The sequence below is a fragment of the Lissotriton vulgaris genome, chromosome 5 (assembly GCF_964263255.1).
Source record: "Lissotriton vulgaris chromosome 5, aLisVul1.2, whole genome shotgun sequence".
NCBI lineage: Eukaryota > Metazoa > Chordata > Amphibia > Caudata > Salamandridae > Lissotriton > Lissotriton vulgaris.
The window spans coordinates 280,831,719-280,846,212 of record NC_141693.1 but is presented as its reverse complement, the minus strand read 5'-3'; the positions used below and the strand labels follow the sequence as shown (position 1 = coordinate 280,846,212).

The 14,494-nt window shown below is 44.6% G+C and overlaps 1 protein-coding gene across 1 annotated transcript in view; it reads left to right on the top strand.

Annotated features, from left to right (window-relative positions):
• Positions 1-14,494, top strand: part of NOC2L (NOC2 like nucleolar associated transcriptional repressor) — a 418,727-nt gene that overhangs the window by 67,872 nt on the left and 336,361 nt on the right. Inside the window, exons 6-9 of the mRNA XM_086921428.1 lie at positions 670-760; positions 1,520-1,598; positions 2,498-2,608; positions 4,327-4,440. Of these exons, the coding sequence (XP_086777554.1) occupies positions 670-760; positions 1,520-1,598; positions 2,498-2,608; positions 4,327-4,440 (395 nt within the window). The remainder of the gene's footprint in view (positions 1-669; positions 761-1,519; positions 1,599-2,497; positions 2,609-4,326; positions 4,441-14,494) is intronic.

The window sequence follows — 14,494 nt, the reverse complement described above, 5'->3', positions numbered from 1 at the left end:
AGTGGGGTCTGGAGTAAAATCCTGATGGCATAGTATGACAATGTATACCTTTAAGCCCGCATGTTCCTGCTGCTTACATTGCTGTGCACCAGTGTGCCAAGGATTGTATGCAGTGGGGGCTCATATGGCTACCATAGGCTGACATGTTGTGTTTGTGCCACACAATGATGTCAAATCTCTTCATCTGTAATAGGTGGGAATGATCATGAACTTAGTCTAGGGTGCTATATGAATCGAGCAGAATGTGAGACTTTAGAATATTGACAAGTAAAGAAGTACTTATGTGACTGACTTCAATGGCTCAACAGAAAGTCTATCTACTGGGCTGTTACTTTTTGACTTCCACTGTTTAGTAAATGTCGTTTTTTTAAAATATTCAAACACCTGCTTTTACTGTAGGTTTGACTTCCAAATAGTTGCATTTTTACTGGTGCCCTTTTATTTCTTATTCCTTAAATCATATTTATTTTGTTCGGTTCAGTGCTTTTCTAATAACTATGAAGTTGAGTCGCAGAGACTGCTCTGCCGGCTGTGGTTCTCCACTGTAAACAATGAGACCTGCGGTGTAGTCCTGCTGCCTGTGCTCTGTTTTTTCTCTCTAAAATGTATTTGCTAAATGCTGTTGAAAACAGGCACTTGACTGTCCCACATCATAACATTTGCTTCTAGTGTTCAACGCTCTTGTGTCCTTCTGCATACGAGACCTGTTTGTGCTGCTGGAGAAGAAGCTGCAGCTGAAACCGGCCAAGGGGAAGACCAAGTAAGTGGCTCTAAACCAGTCGTGGTACCACAGCAAACCCGCCCGTTGTCAGACTGCTTTCATGGTAGGGTTAATCAGTTAATGTATCTGATCTGAACTGGTGCTCTTCAGAAGGTGGAAGGCCAAGATGGAAGTCCATGACCCTGAGGTTCATGCAGAGTTGACCTCTGTTGCATTGACCATTCGGACATCTTCACATGCCGCGTTTATGCATTATGGAAAGTCGACCTGGATCCCACCATAACCTGAGCGGGATCTTGGCATAAGGATACAAGCCTTAGTTGTCAGTCTTGGATTTTGTATTGAAATTTCTGTTTTCTTGGATACTGTTGCGTCTGCTAATTTTCAGTTCAGCAACTGCCTGCATGTGCTGACTGAGAACTGAGGATGTCAATTTAACTGCGACCCAATTTGTGTGAGAGAAATGGTGAATGGTTGGCTTTGGTTTACAAAGGTTCCTCCTGCTGTACATGCATGGTGCTCCTTAGTGTTCTTTGCTCTCTGCTTGCTGTTGTATACTGTTGTTGAACGTCTTCCTGCTGCTATTGCTATCTCTTCTCTCTACTGTCACTGTGCGCAGTACCTGCACTTTTTTTGCCCCCTCTATGGGATCTCTCTACGATGAAACTTCAGGTCGTTTGCCATCTCAGTGCCAATGGCCTTGGCAGGCTCGAAAAAAAGATGTGGTGATTTATAGGGGCACTTGTGTTCTTTGTACCTGGTTGTTCGCTTGCTTCATGCGATATGTCTTCCTTTTAGGATGATGGCACCGTCTAGCAGCCCGCTGTGGGGACGGTTGCGGCTGCACGTCAAGATGTATCTGAGCTCTGTGGTCCAGGTGAGAGATGGCTGTATTGGGCAGATTACACTCGGGGTTCTCCTGCACAGTGCACCAAAAGTGGATACAACCTTTAGATGGCTCATGCAACCATTGCTGCTAAGCGTGTCTTTTCCAGCAGTGACGTGTGCCACTGCGGCAGCCACAGCTGAAAAGCACCGCCAACACCTGGTGCACTGCCATGCATGTGCCCTTCCATGTCGGTTTTACACCACTCTACAAGCCAGCTACCTCAGCTGGGGGTGTGGAATACCTCTGCACTACATGTGATGCACATCAGTGTGCGCTGACTGCAGCAGTCGCAGATCTGAAACACCTCACTGCTAGTTGAAATTCCCAACACTGCCAGGCCACTGCTTCAGCCCCAGCTGTGATGCCCAGCACGTCACACAAACGTCCATGATCCCTGCTAATTGTACAGAGCAATGCTTATAGACCACCGCAACCTGCCACCAACCCATCCACCATACACGACAGTGCAGTGTGGCACCAGTGAAACACACAAGCCTACACAGAATAACAGTTGGGGCTGATTTCTGCACAGGCTGTGTGTGTATTTCATGATGATCTTTCACTTGTGCTGCAGGTGGTGGTGAAGTGTGCAAACCATCAGAGTTTTCATCAGCGTCATCTAAGTTGGGCCGATGCGCATTTAAGGGCTTTTATTTCATTTAAGAACTTAGCTGCTTTCCCTTTTAATTTGCCCGTTCGTTCATCATCCAAAATAACACTGCACTGGCGCCTGTTAATTCAAACTGTAAATTGCAGACATCAAAGCGCCGATACCAGTCACACAGGAGTATCTGCGTTTTAAGTTTCCAGAGTTGTGGCTTTTTCGTGAAGCTCACTCTGGACATGTTCCATATGTGGGTCACTGATGCCGTCTCCATTGCTTCCAGCTCCTGTCCTGCATCACAGAAGCATCAGTCGGAGCAGCTGTTCTCCAGCATGTGAATGCAACCGTCCCGTATTACCTGGGCTTCCCAAAGCAGACCCGAATGCTCCTGAAGGTAAGGGTCAAGTGAGCCCATCCAGCCAACCCTTGCAAGTCTGTCTCCCCATTCCAAATCTACATGAAGTGAAGATGAGAAAAGACAGGGCACTGAACTGCACCTACCAGCCAAGCTTCAGGCTCAGAAGGTCCAGGCACTGACTGCTGACCCCTCTGTGTGCCGCTGAAGGTGCATGGAGATTAGCCAAAAAAGGAGTGCCGTCCATTGAGACGCCCTGGTGAGCCAGAGGACTTTACCAAAATAGGCCAACCTAATGAGAAGCAGCATGTGGTTTGGTGGACTAGATGGTGGTGTGTGGTTTTTAGGGCTGTTGGGTGGTGTGGAGGTCGAAGGACTGGTTGGTGGTGTACGGTTTGGAGCAGTAGTGGAGTGTGTGCTTTGGAGGATTGGTTGGTGGTTTGCGTGTTTGATCAAGGGTGGGCTGTGCAGTTTGGTGGACTGAAGAGTGGTGTGATGGACTGGAGGTGGTACGATGTGTGATGGACTGGAGGCTGGTGTGCGGTTCGGAGGACTGGAAGGTCATGTAGGGAGAGTGCGCAAACCACTCCTGCTCCCTCTGCGGCGAGTCAGCCTCGCCCCACTCGGAGTCGCAAAGGAAAATAAAATAATAACTTCTTGTTGCTATCGCTTTATTTTTACTTTCCACTGCTCAACCAGCAGTGTTGCGACGCTCCTCCGCCTTAGTGGAGGACGGTGTGAGGACTGGTGGGGTCGTAGAAATGTTATCGGGACTTGAGCTGTGAAAGGGCTGTGAAAGGGCTCTTTGGACTTGTAGGTGGGTTTTTGAAGGACGGGGTGTGTCGTGCTGGAAGGCTTGCTAAGGTGTGTGAGATATTGGTCAAGAGTGTGAGAGCTGAAGATTAGCTGGGTGTGTGGGTGTTCGGTAGATTGCTACGAGCGAGACTTGAGAGCTTCTATGGAGGGACAGAAGAGGCCAGAAGGGAGATGGACACTGGCTGGGACCGGGAGGGGGGAGGTTGTTCGAATTAGGGGCTAGATGTAGGTAATCCAAAAATACAGATTCTAAAATACCGAATTTTACCGAATCGGTATTTTAGAATCGGTATTTCGGATGTAGGTCAAAATTCGGTAATTTCTACCGATTTGGTAAAATTCAGTATCCGTCATTCGGAATTTACCGAATCGGTATTTCCCAATCATTCCTATGGGGCAAAAGGCCCATAGGAATGAATGGTAAATACCGATTCGGGAAATACCGATTAGGTAAATTCCCGAATCGTATTTACCGAATCAGTATTTTTTGGGCCCCTACATCTCAATATCAAAATACCGGTCGGTAACGGCCGAAATTTGGTATTTTCGGCATATACTGACCGGTATTTGGCTACCTACATCTGGCCCTAAGTGTGGTGTGGGTCTGCCTGAGAACTTCGGCTATGTAAATGGTTGTAATGTGCAATCCTGCTAGGCCTCTATGGGCACAAGACTGAAGGATTCAGAGGCGATGTCACGAAATAATATACCTTGCGGACCACAAACAGTGTTGTATTATGTCATCTCCCTTCATTCTCCTTTATTCCCCCCTCTCCCTACTTCGATGAGATATCAACCCGTATTTAAGAAACCTCTGTAACCCAGCTGTGTTCCCGCTGCGCTTGAATGTCTTGCCCTAAAAATAGGGCGCCTGCCATACGTCTGGTTGTGATGCCTACTTACTTGATCTTTTCTGCTCTTGCTTCTCTCCCTCTGCCCAGCAATCAATCACCCTCTGGAGCACGGGGGAGGAAACAATCCGGGTGCTCGCCTTCCTGATCCTGAACAAGATCTGCCGGCAGAAGCAGCAGCTGTACTTGAACCCAGTGCTAAAGGTGAGACCCGTCGCTGGGCACAGGCTGCTGAGGTTTAGTGTGTGCTGGCGGTAGGCACTTGAGAGGCACCGCTTTCTGTCCCACCCCTGTCCTGCAGGATGAATGAATGCACGGACTAAGGTGCTTGGCGAGTGTGTACACATCAAACAAGTTGCCCAGCTGAACCTGACGGGATGGCTTTTCTTGCTGTGATGTACTTTATACCTTTGTTGTGGTTAATTTTAAATGACATCTCGTCCCCATTTCTTTATGGGTTGCAAAGATTGCGCAGCATCGCTCCTTTCCGATTCATAAGTGTGCGTGTGCTGCCCCCTTCTGGCAGTGTGCGGGAGTGATCTCAAAACATCCGAAAAATCTTGTTTATTTGCTTACATTGCTGTAGCTACTGCGGGCGATACGTCACGGAATCCGTTTTAAGTCTTCTTGAAAATTATTTACTGTAATGTTTTCATTTTATTTCAAATGTCTTTAATAAATATGAACAGAAAAATTCACCGGCAGTCTCACTGTACCAGGTTTAATTTTGGCGGGCTTATGCGCACCAGGCACGTGTTTACTAGTTCGCCTCATCGGTGCCTCCATCGATACCCGTTTAGTTCCTATCTTGATAGCTGTTTATTTTCTGTATTTTCCGCCATTGCAGTCGTTGATCTGATTGAGGGGGGCATCTCGGAGAATGACGTGAACCAACCTCCCTACTTCTCTTTCACTGAACTCCTTGTCCGCTACGGGTTGTTTCTGCATTCCCCATTAACATTCAGGCGGTGTCAGTGGACACACTGAGTCAACCCTTTCAAACGTATCAGACGTATCAGACCCGGGCCTTTTAAACGTCTTGGCTTTTTTCTTTATCATGTTTGTCTAGAAAGTGGTGAGCAGTGGTGGGATTCAGCTACTTCTGAAGCTTTTTTTTTTTTTTTTAAATTTTTTAAAACCTTTATTTATAAAAGAGCACACAGCTATTCAGCCTAACATCCCGGAGGCAAGGCAGCGTAGAATCAGGAGGAGAAAAGTGCAAGATAATTCACAACAGAACTTTTCAGGTTGTTTTTGTATTATTTATAAAAGAAAGAGAACTAACCAAGAAAGAAAGCCAAAAGGCTCATAAGAGTGGCAATGGAGCAGCAGAGACGGTAAGGAGTCGGCAAAAGGCGGAGGAGGACAGGTAGAGTATCGAAAAGCAGGATGAATAGTAGGATGGGGATGGGGGGGGGAGGGAAAACAGGAGAGGTACAAACAGCATAGAGCAGTTGGTGTCACAGGTTACGGTGATAAGTGTTCATCCAGAAGGACAGGTTCCGGTGGCAGGCACACATCGCCCCTGTACGCATTCCATGCCCCCCACACCTTATTCCATGTCTGAGGCCTCCCCCTGGCAGCATAGACCGTCTTTTCTCAGAACATACACCAATCCATGTTGGCTTTCCATTGTACTACTAGTGGGGCTGTAGCAGCACCCCACTTCTGAGCAATATCACGCTTAGCAATCATGTTGCCCAATGTCACCCAACGGGTTCTGAAGCTTTGTTAATGGTTTTTCATCATCAGTGTCTTATATTTTTTAGAAACGTCACCCATCTAATTTCTGGGGTGTGTAAACCCAAAATAGCATCTACAGTAACCATGTGTTTTATCTACGTCAGTCCTTGAACCAAACAAACTGACTTACCCTTTCATCCAGTAGGAAGTGGTAAGGTTGAGAATGGGACTGGAGCAGTCAACAAAATGAAGACTTTCCGAGGAAGCTTCACAGTGAGGACTTGTTTATAGTTTCGAGTGTGATAATAAATGGTAGCTTTTTTCAAACATAAGACTTCTCTGTAGCTTTAACACGGTGGAATTTTTTCAGTAATCTGTGCTATATGGGCACACATACCTAATTTTCAAACACAAATTTAGAAACCAATATTTATGCATCCCTCCCTGGACAATAATCAGTAATCCAAGGAAAATAAAGCAATTGCCCAGGATCACAAAGTTTGGTTAAGTGCGGAAGCTGGGAGTGCTCCCAGGTGCAATTAAAACCACCTAATTTGCATGTGTCTCATCCACTAGTCCCACCTTACACCTCCCAAACCCCCCCTCCCCCATCAATGCGGCCCTCGGTCACACCACAAATTATATTTTTGGTCCCAGCGAAAATATTTGCAAGTACCCATGCTCTAGCCTCTCCAAAAAAGCCGGAATGCACAATATTCAAACTGCCATTCTACAGTTTAAATCCAAATCCAGTACTTGTATAGCGCACAAATCACCCCCAAAGGGGTCTCAAGCCGCAAGGGGCCGTTGGGAAGATTAAGCGAGCTATTGCCCAGAGTCGCTTGGTGCTGGGCAGACCCTGCCGCCGGAGCCGGGGATCGAACCGTGATCCCTAGCGTCCAGCGTCAGTCGCCCTGGCCGTGGCGCCACACCTCTCCCCAACCCAACCAAACATTAGCAGCCAGAGTGTTCATGCAATTACTGGGAATGATGGCGTCCTGCATCACAATTGAACTCCATGCAAGGCTTCACATGTGCCCCCTACAAGAATGCTTAACACGATCTAGTGTTGGTAGACGGCTGCACCCATCGCTCTCTGCAGTGGTGGAACCCACAAAACTTATCAGCAGGCCAGCCTTTCATCGACCCTGTTCCACAGATTGTGCTCACAGCAGACACTTCTCTAACCGGTCTGGGGGGCGCATCTAAAAAATTACACAATACAGGGCATATGGAGTGACAAGCACAGTACTCTCCACATCAACTATCTAGAGTTCTTAGATGTTTTTCTAGCACTAAAAGCTTTTCAGACTCAGCGCAAATCCAAAACTGTCCTAGTCCGAACAGACAATATGACACCACTGTATTATGTTCAGAAGCCAGGGGGGACACTCTCTCTCCAACTGTCAACACTCGCTAAAGCCATTTGGAAGTGGGTGATACATCACAAGATTTATCTTCTGGCAGATCATCTCCCAGGAGTAAACCATCACATTGCTGATCTCCTCAGCAGGAGAGAACAACAAATTCACGAGTGGGAACTTCACTCCCAAGTTCTCCTTCCTTACTTCCAACAGTGGCGATTTCCACAAATAGACTTATTCGCCACAGCCGAAAATGCAAAATGCCTAAACTTCGGCTCCCGGTACCCACACCTGCTGTAGTGTAGTTCCTAGTTTCCCACTAGGCCCTGCGCATTGGAATAACATAAACAGTAGTATCGACGTGGAACTGGCTATATTCCAGGCCTCCACTGACTATGCTAAACTTAATTGGGTTGTGTTACCAACTAGCTCAGAGGTCACTGGAAACTTTCTTCTCTGCATAGGAAGTGATCAGCTTCCTTGGCACAGACAAGAAGGGATTCAGTTTTCCAACAACCGTGCAACATGACAACTTTGCTCCTCAGATCAAGAGTCGATTTTTAGGGTCGTGTGAAACAATAGACATAGATTTCACTCAGTCAGTCTAGTGCAGTTTACTTTCACGGTATGTAGAGAATAGAGAGACGGGCGTGTATCAATAAAGGTTAACATTTATTGAACAGTCTTTCTTCTCGTACAAGAGAAATGTATTGCCACAATTGCAATAACTGTTATTATAAAAAGTACGTATAGTAAGATAAGAATTGCGAAATAGAACTGTAAAAGCATTGATATGGTTTCTTAGCCATACAATGGTTTAGAAGTAATAAAACATATATACAGTCATATATACATTAGGCTAACATACTCAACTGGTGCTTCTAACTAAGCCTACCCCAGTGTGCCTGACCTAAGCCTAACACGTGAGAAGGGGAGTAAGTAAGTAGCTTAAGTTAAGTTGGTTTTGCCAAGGTTTGTTTCAAGAATTCTCGTCTAAGGGTTTAGTCAACACCATACCTCTGAATAGAATGATGGAGGATTGGTATCTCCTTCAGGGGTCTCTCTCGATATCCCAGTCACCCGCGAGGGTAAACCGGAAGCGCCGGGACTGGATTTCTCTGCACGAGAAAGGCAGCGGCTTCTCTCTTCAGCGCGTCGGGAGGAAGGAGGGGTGACAGCGTCCGCGGGCAGCTGGGCTGGATGTCTTCGCAGAGGACGGCTGCACGGCTCCTCAAGCGTACTGCACCATAGGTCGCGCTTTAGCGGCGATAATGGTAATCAGTAGCTTCACCACCACAGGATAGCAGGCTGCAGCGACAGAGTGCTAGTTTTTACCAACACAGGGTCTTGCAGGCAGCTGGCATCAGCAACAGGCAACGAACATTGCTTAAGGCAACGTTGGTAATATTTATACCTGACAGGTGCCGGGTTTGACGCAAGTTTGCTGGACATAAGACGTCAATTAAAGATGTCACTAGGAAGTGATAGTTATCAGTTGCGCATTAGAGTTCCATTACAAATCAAAACATAGCAAGCGGGGATTTCCAGGTTTGCTGAGTTTTTATCTTGTTGAAGAACTCGGAGTGTTATCTAGGAATATCAGATAGTGACTGCTGCTCTGTCATTGCACTAATTGGTCGCAAAGGAAGTAGCAGAGAGTCATGCTGGAATGTGGCTCTGTGGCTCTGTTCGTGTGAGGCCAGAGATGACTTTACAGAAAATCGCACTTGAACGGTTATGCCAATATAGGGAATAAAGTGATTTATAGCCGAATAGGGGCATAAGGTCACAGTATCGATCAGAAACCTAGATAAGCACGCAACACCCACTTCACGGGTAATGTCCATCAAAATTACTAAAACTAAGCAATTAGATGCATGTGTAACATTGTGTAACATAGCCCACCCCAAAATACATAAATGCATTCGAAATAGGCGTACTTGTAATACATGGAATTTAGGTACTGTACGTTTTTTTTTTAAAGCATAGTAATCATTCAAAACTTATTGCATATGAAATCAATGAACGATTATGCATATAGAATTACACATGAAGTATCTCTGACAGAAGAAATGCAAGATAAATCATCACATAAAAATGCATTGTAATAACATGTGTGCTAGAGGCTGGTGTTATGTTGTTATGTCTCTAGATGTGTTTAGAAATAGAAGTGTGAAGCTTCTGTTCTCTAAGAATAGTTTTTACGTTAAGCAAAGAATTGTTCGTGCCAAAAAAGGTCAATATTAGAAAAAATTGTCCAATTCAAAGAAAATAGATTCTCAAAGCTCCTGGCAGTTTATTGTTGATCAAAACTGAAGGCCGAATTCAGAGTTCATGGGAACGCTGTGTGTCGGAAAGCTTCTCAAAAGTTTAAAAAGTTATTGTTTCTCTATGGGAGAGAACATCGTATCAGACAGGCTCGCAAAGAATTGGTCTACAAAATCAGGTGATAGTTCAACCAAATTAGATAGCGCTGTAACTTGGCAGGTGTGAGAATGATTGCTGTCATCATAATCGGGACCAGCAATGCTCACAGCACGTTGTACCTGGGTGATGTTGCTTTTGTCACTCGCTCCACTGTTACCACTTGGCTGTAGTACAGGAGTCTCCACGAATGCCGTCATCAGGATTGGTAGCCGCTGGGGACAACACAATGCGTGAGCCGTTATTGGACTTAGCAAAGTATCGACGTCCATTGGTACTGCTGATGGAAGTGAAAGACAGATGTCCAACACGCATTCCTCGCCGCAAAGCATACACCTTAGCACAGGTAAAATGCAATTTTGCCATATTGGTCTGAATGAAAGGAACCAGGTCATGTTTAGATCTCTCAGCCTGGCCAATCCAAGGACGTTAGTTATCCTGTCCCTGTAGCGCATTGCTAGGATTGTCTCTTCCATTCCCATGGGAGCTATGTCTGAGCCGAGGCTTGCCATAACGTAGCAGGATGGTCAAAAATAGAATCCCTGCGATGAGTCCAAAAAATAGTGGAATACCACCAAAAATGGAGTGCACAAAATTAGGAAAGATTCCCAAAATTGCCTGGAAGGGTGTTAGCAGTCCCGTAAAGACTGTCTTAAATATGCCTGGGATGCTTGTTGCACTAGACATGTTAAGGAGTTGACTGCACATTTCTATGAAATGCACGGGGCAATTTGTTGATAAAAGGTCATGGACCTCAGTAGCCGTCCTTGCGACTAGAAGATCATACGTCTCTTTAGATGACGTTATAGGCACTGTTGTCTGTAAAAGCACAGATTTCACTTTGCTTAATGTATCAATTCGTATAGAATAGAGATTCAGACGAGGCCAGAGGGGAGTCACTATGTCTGGAGGCCCGCTCGGAAACAATGCTTGCATACAGCATTTGACCGTGGATGTTACTTGTACTAGATAACTTGTCCCTGGCGCGAGGCCACAGCACCTGTGATCCGTTCTAAGAATGTAACTCCCGTTTGCGAGTTGCATAAAGAAGGGCTCTATCTGAGTTGCAGGTGTGACTAGCTGGTGACATGAGAGGTTGTTTGAATTTCCATCACATGCTCCGTGTAAATTAATACCCTGACACAAAAGTATACCGCTTAGTGAATGTTTACAGTTGTCACCACTAAGAAATACATTTTTGTCGCTGTCACTATAGCAAGAATGAGTGTATGGTAACTTCCATATGGATTTTACATATCCTTTACCCAATTGTTCATACTGGCCAGCAGGTATGTATTCAAGGCACTTTTTAAATCGGAAAGTTGTTATCGGAATTGTGATAATTCCGTGTATTATCCATTCAATGACAGGACTCTCTGACATTGTCAATGGTAATCTCTCGAGTCTTTCGATGCTCAGGATTGTATAGTCTGCTCCTTTCTGTGCCAAACTGATCTGTTTATCAGTAAGGTTAAAACTGGAAAATAATGACATTGTGTTGATTAAACGCCAAGGCACATAGCCTGAACGAAGGTTTTGCAGCGTCCCGCCTAGTTCTATAATAGAGCGTAATTGAGACTGGCCCTGTTGTAACATAAGCAAATCTCTGTCTATCACATCAAAGGCAGAGGATACAATATTGTCCAACGAATATATTCTGGAAGACAGAGTCATTAACCCATTGTCTACTACAGAAAGTGTTTTTTCCAAATTAATACGATCAATTTCTCGTATCTTTTCAGCAGCTTCAATTTGCCTTACTTTCCAAGCCTCGTTGTAAGAAGCATAGATGCTGGTCGCTATGAAACGTTTTTGACGCTGTTTGCGTGGTCCAAGAATGAAATCGCGCAAATCAGCACCATCTTTCAATAAAGACAAGTGTTGCTTAATTTCAGCCAGTGTGGATGTAGTTAGCCATTCAAGGCAGAGTTTCCCTACACTGTATGTTGTTATTATTCCTGGATGTTGTCTCTGGGAATATCTTGGGTCTAATCTGGTCATTTTTAAACCCTGTGTTTTATTCAGGAACCTATCTTGACAGCTATTTGTGTCTGTAGGCCAGATTAACCATTTTTTCCAATCAGGATGTGTTCTGTTGAAATGTAAAATGTGTGACACGTCTAACTCATTATCTGCAGTTGCATTCTCAGCTATTGGCTTTGGTATAGACGGTGTTTTAAGGTCTTTGTTCTTAGCTAGGCCAAGACAAGATGTTTGGTGTACAGTGTCATTTAAAAATAACATTTGTTCTGGTATCATGCAGGTTCTAAATAGTGCTTCTATGCCTTGCACCTGCCAATCTTTTGTACCCCAAATTGTTTTCGTTTCAATATTATTTTTCCAATAATCAAAACCAAATGTCATCATTTTGTCATAAAATGCTTCTGAATATATCAATTTAGAATTTGTCAGCATTGTTTTCATTCCTGTTTTATCTAACAGTTTATAATAAAACGTTTCTGCATCACTGGTGTTAAACCCTGAAAAATATTTGAATTTCTCAAAAAACGCTTTAGAACTGCTTTTAGGTGGTGTAGAACAATGTTCCCATTGATTATACATAAAAACATTTCTAGGCTGTGCAGATTTATGCAAGTAATGATCCCCATAGTGGGTGTAACAGAATAACTGCTCATAACTAGATGAACCTTGTAAATAATCATGATCTGTGAATCTAGCAGACATTACTAAATCAGACATCATGTCATTAATACTGTTAAAGTCCCAATCATCAGAGAATGTACTTGGTGTCACAAAGTCACTTAAGGAAACCTTTAGTTGATGAGGATACTTCAGGATTTCGACCGGACCATAGATCTCATAGTCTGTTTTCTCCCATACTACCCCACCAGGTATTGGAATTGCTGTGACATTTACTGCTGACAGTTCTCTTTTCTTCACGTGGGATGATCTGTGTGGTTTCAGGACTAGGTTGATGTTCTGACTTGCTGTGTCCATTGTAATATATTTTCCTTCAATGAATTTTCCCAAACACAGTACCATGATGAGCCAAAGCAGGAGGAAAAATACACCTAGACCGAACCAGAACTCTAGCCAAGGGGAAACGAGGTAGATTTTCTTCAGTTGATGAAAGAGTTCCGTTGCTTTTTCTTTAAAAGATTTTTTTGTTTCTGGCATAACTTCGGGGTCGTTTAGATCTTCAGAGAAGTTGTCGAAGTTGATGAAATAACCAGAGGCAGTTCTGTCAATTGATGGGATTGTTTTTTCAATCTGTCTCTCGGTAGCACTTTCTGATGCCACATCATTGTAGACTGGTGTTGTTTCTTGACGAACTGTTTCAATCTGTGTTTCAAGAGGCACGAGTTCCATGGCATTATTGCATAGTCCTTCATTGTGCACTGCAGGCTGATCGAATGTGATGAGTCTTTCAGTTTGAACCTCTTGGATTGTTGCAAGTTTGGGTATTCTGTTGTTTCTTGGGAGTCCACTGGGCCTACTGTTGATTATAGGCCACATGCTTGTGGTTTTACCAGATCGATGGATACGATTCTGTTCTCCTTTTTACCAGCAAGGGGCGGTAGCACGACTGATCTTGTTCCGGTGACTGCCAAGACAGGTACTGCTTTTCTGTAAGAAGGCCCAAATTCCTTCTTAACCGCGATCTTTTCTCTGACTAGATCCCCAATCTTTGGAATCCAGACAGGCCTTGCTGGGGCTGTTGCGGGTGGTGCCTCGTCAGTGGTACTTGGCTGTTGCTTTAACTTTATGTTGCTTAATGATTTTCTTGTTTCATTCAGTTCCTGTAAAACAGCCAAACGGTCTTTTACATCAAAGTGCTTTGTTTCTTCTTGTACCACTGACATCTGACTATCGAGGTCCTGAACGTTCATTCTAATTCCGAACAATAGTTCGTATGGGCTGAAACCTTTTAGAGAATTTCTTGGCATGTTGTTAAGACTAGTCTGGACACTTATTAAATGTTTGACCCACCCAGCGCCTGAACCTAATACCTTCGCTGTTATAGATTGCTTTATGTCCCGGTTTTTTCTTTCTACCACACTATTCCCTTCGGGATGCGACGGACAAGAATACCGCAACCCAATTCCCATGCTGGCCATTGCCTCCTTATAGGCTCGAGAGCTGAAAGCAGGACCCTGGTCAGAATGGAACGTGGTAATTGCGTATGTGCCGATAAAGACTCGCAAATCTTTTATAACCGTTCTAGCGTCAGCCGAGCGCTGGGGCCACATCCATATGAACCTCGTACAGGAATCCACTGCTACCATGATATATCTATAGTTACCGTCCCTTTGTAGGGGACCACAGTGGTCCAGGTAAACGCATGCAAATGGTTTATCCGAGATGAGAAGGGGTGTCTGCGCTGGTCGTTTCACTGTTGATACTTTTATCCTTTGGCATATGTTGCATTCTAATACATACTTTTTAGTTTGTATTCTCAAGCGAGGCCACCAATATCTCTGTTTTAATAGTGATACTGTTGCGGAAACGCCAGCGTGTGCAGAAGCAAGCCCTTCGTGTGCCGCTTTTATTAGTCCTAGTCTGTGTTCCCTGTTTGGAATTACTCTATCCCCCACTCCAGGGATTCGAGCAAAAGGAACATTATTTGCATCCGTTAAGTACAAGTACTTTTTAGGAAAGCCTTTTGGGAGTGTTTTCTTATCATCTTTTACTGACGTACTGACAGCTTGTAGAATTTCGCTGTCTATTTTTGTTTGTGACCGAGTTATCGCAGCTACGGAAGCCGTTTGCACAGCTGCCTTCGCGGCTTCATCAGCCAATGAATTCCCTGCAACGTGAACGCCATC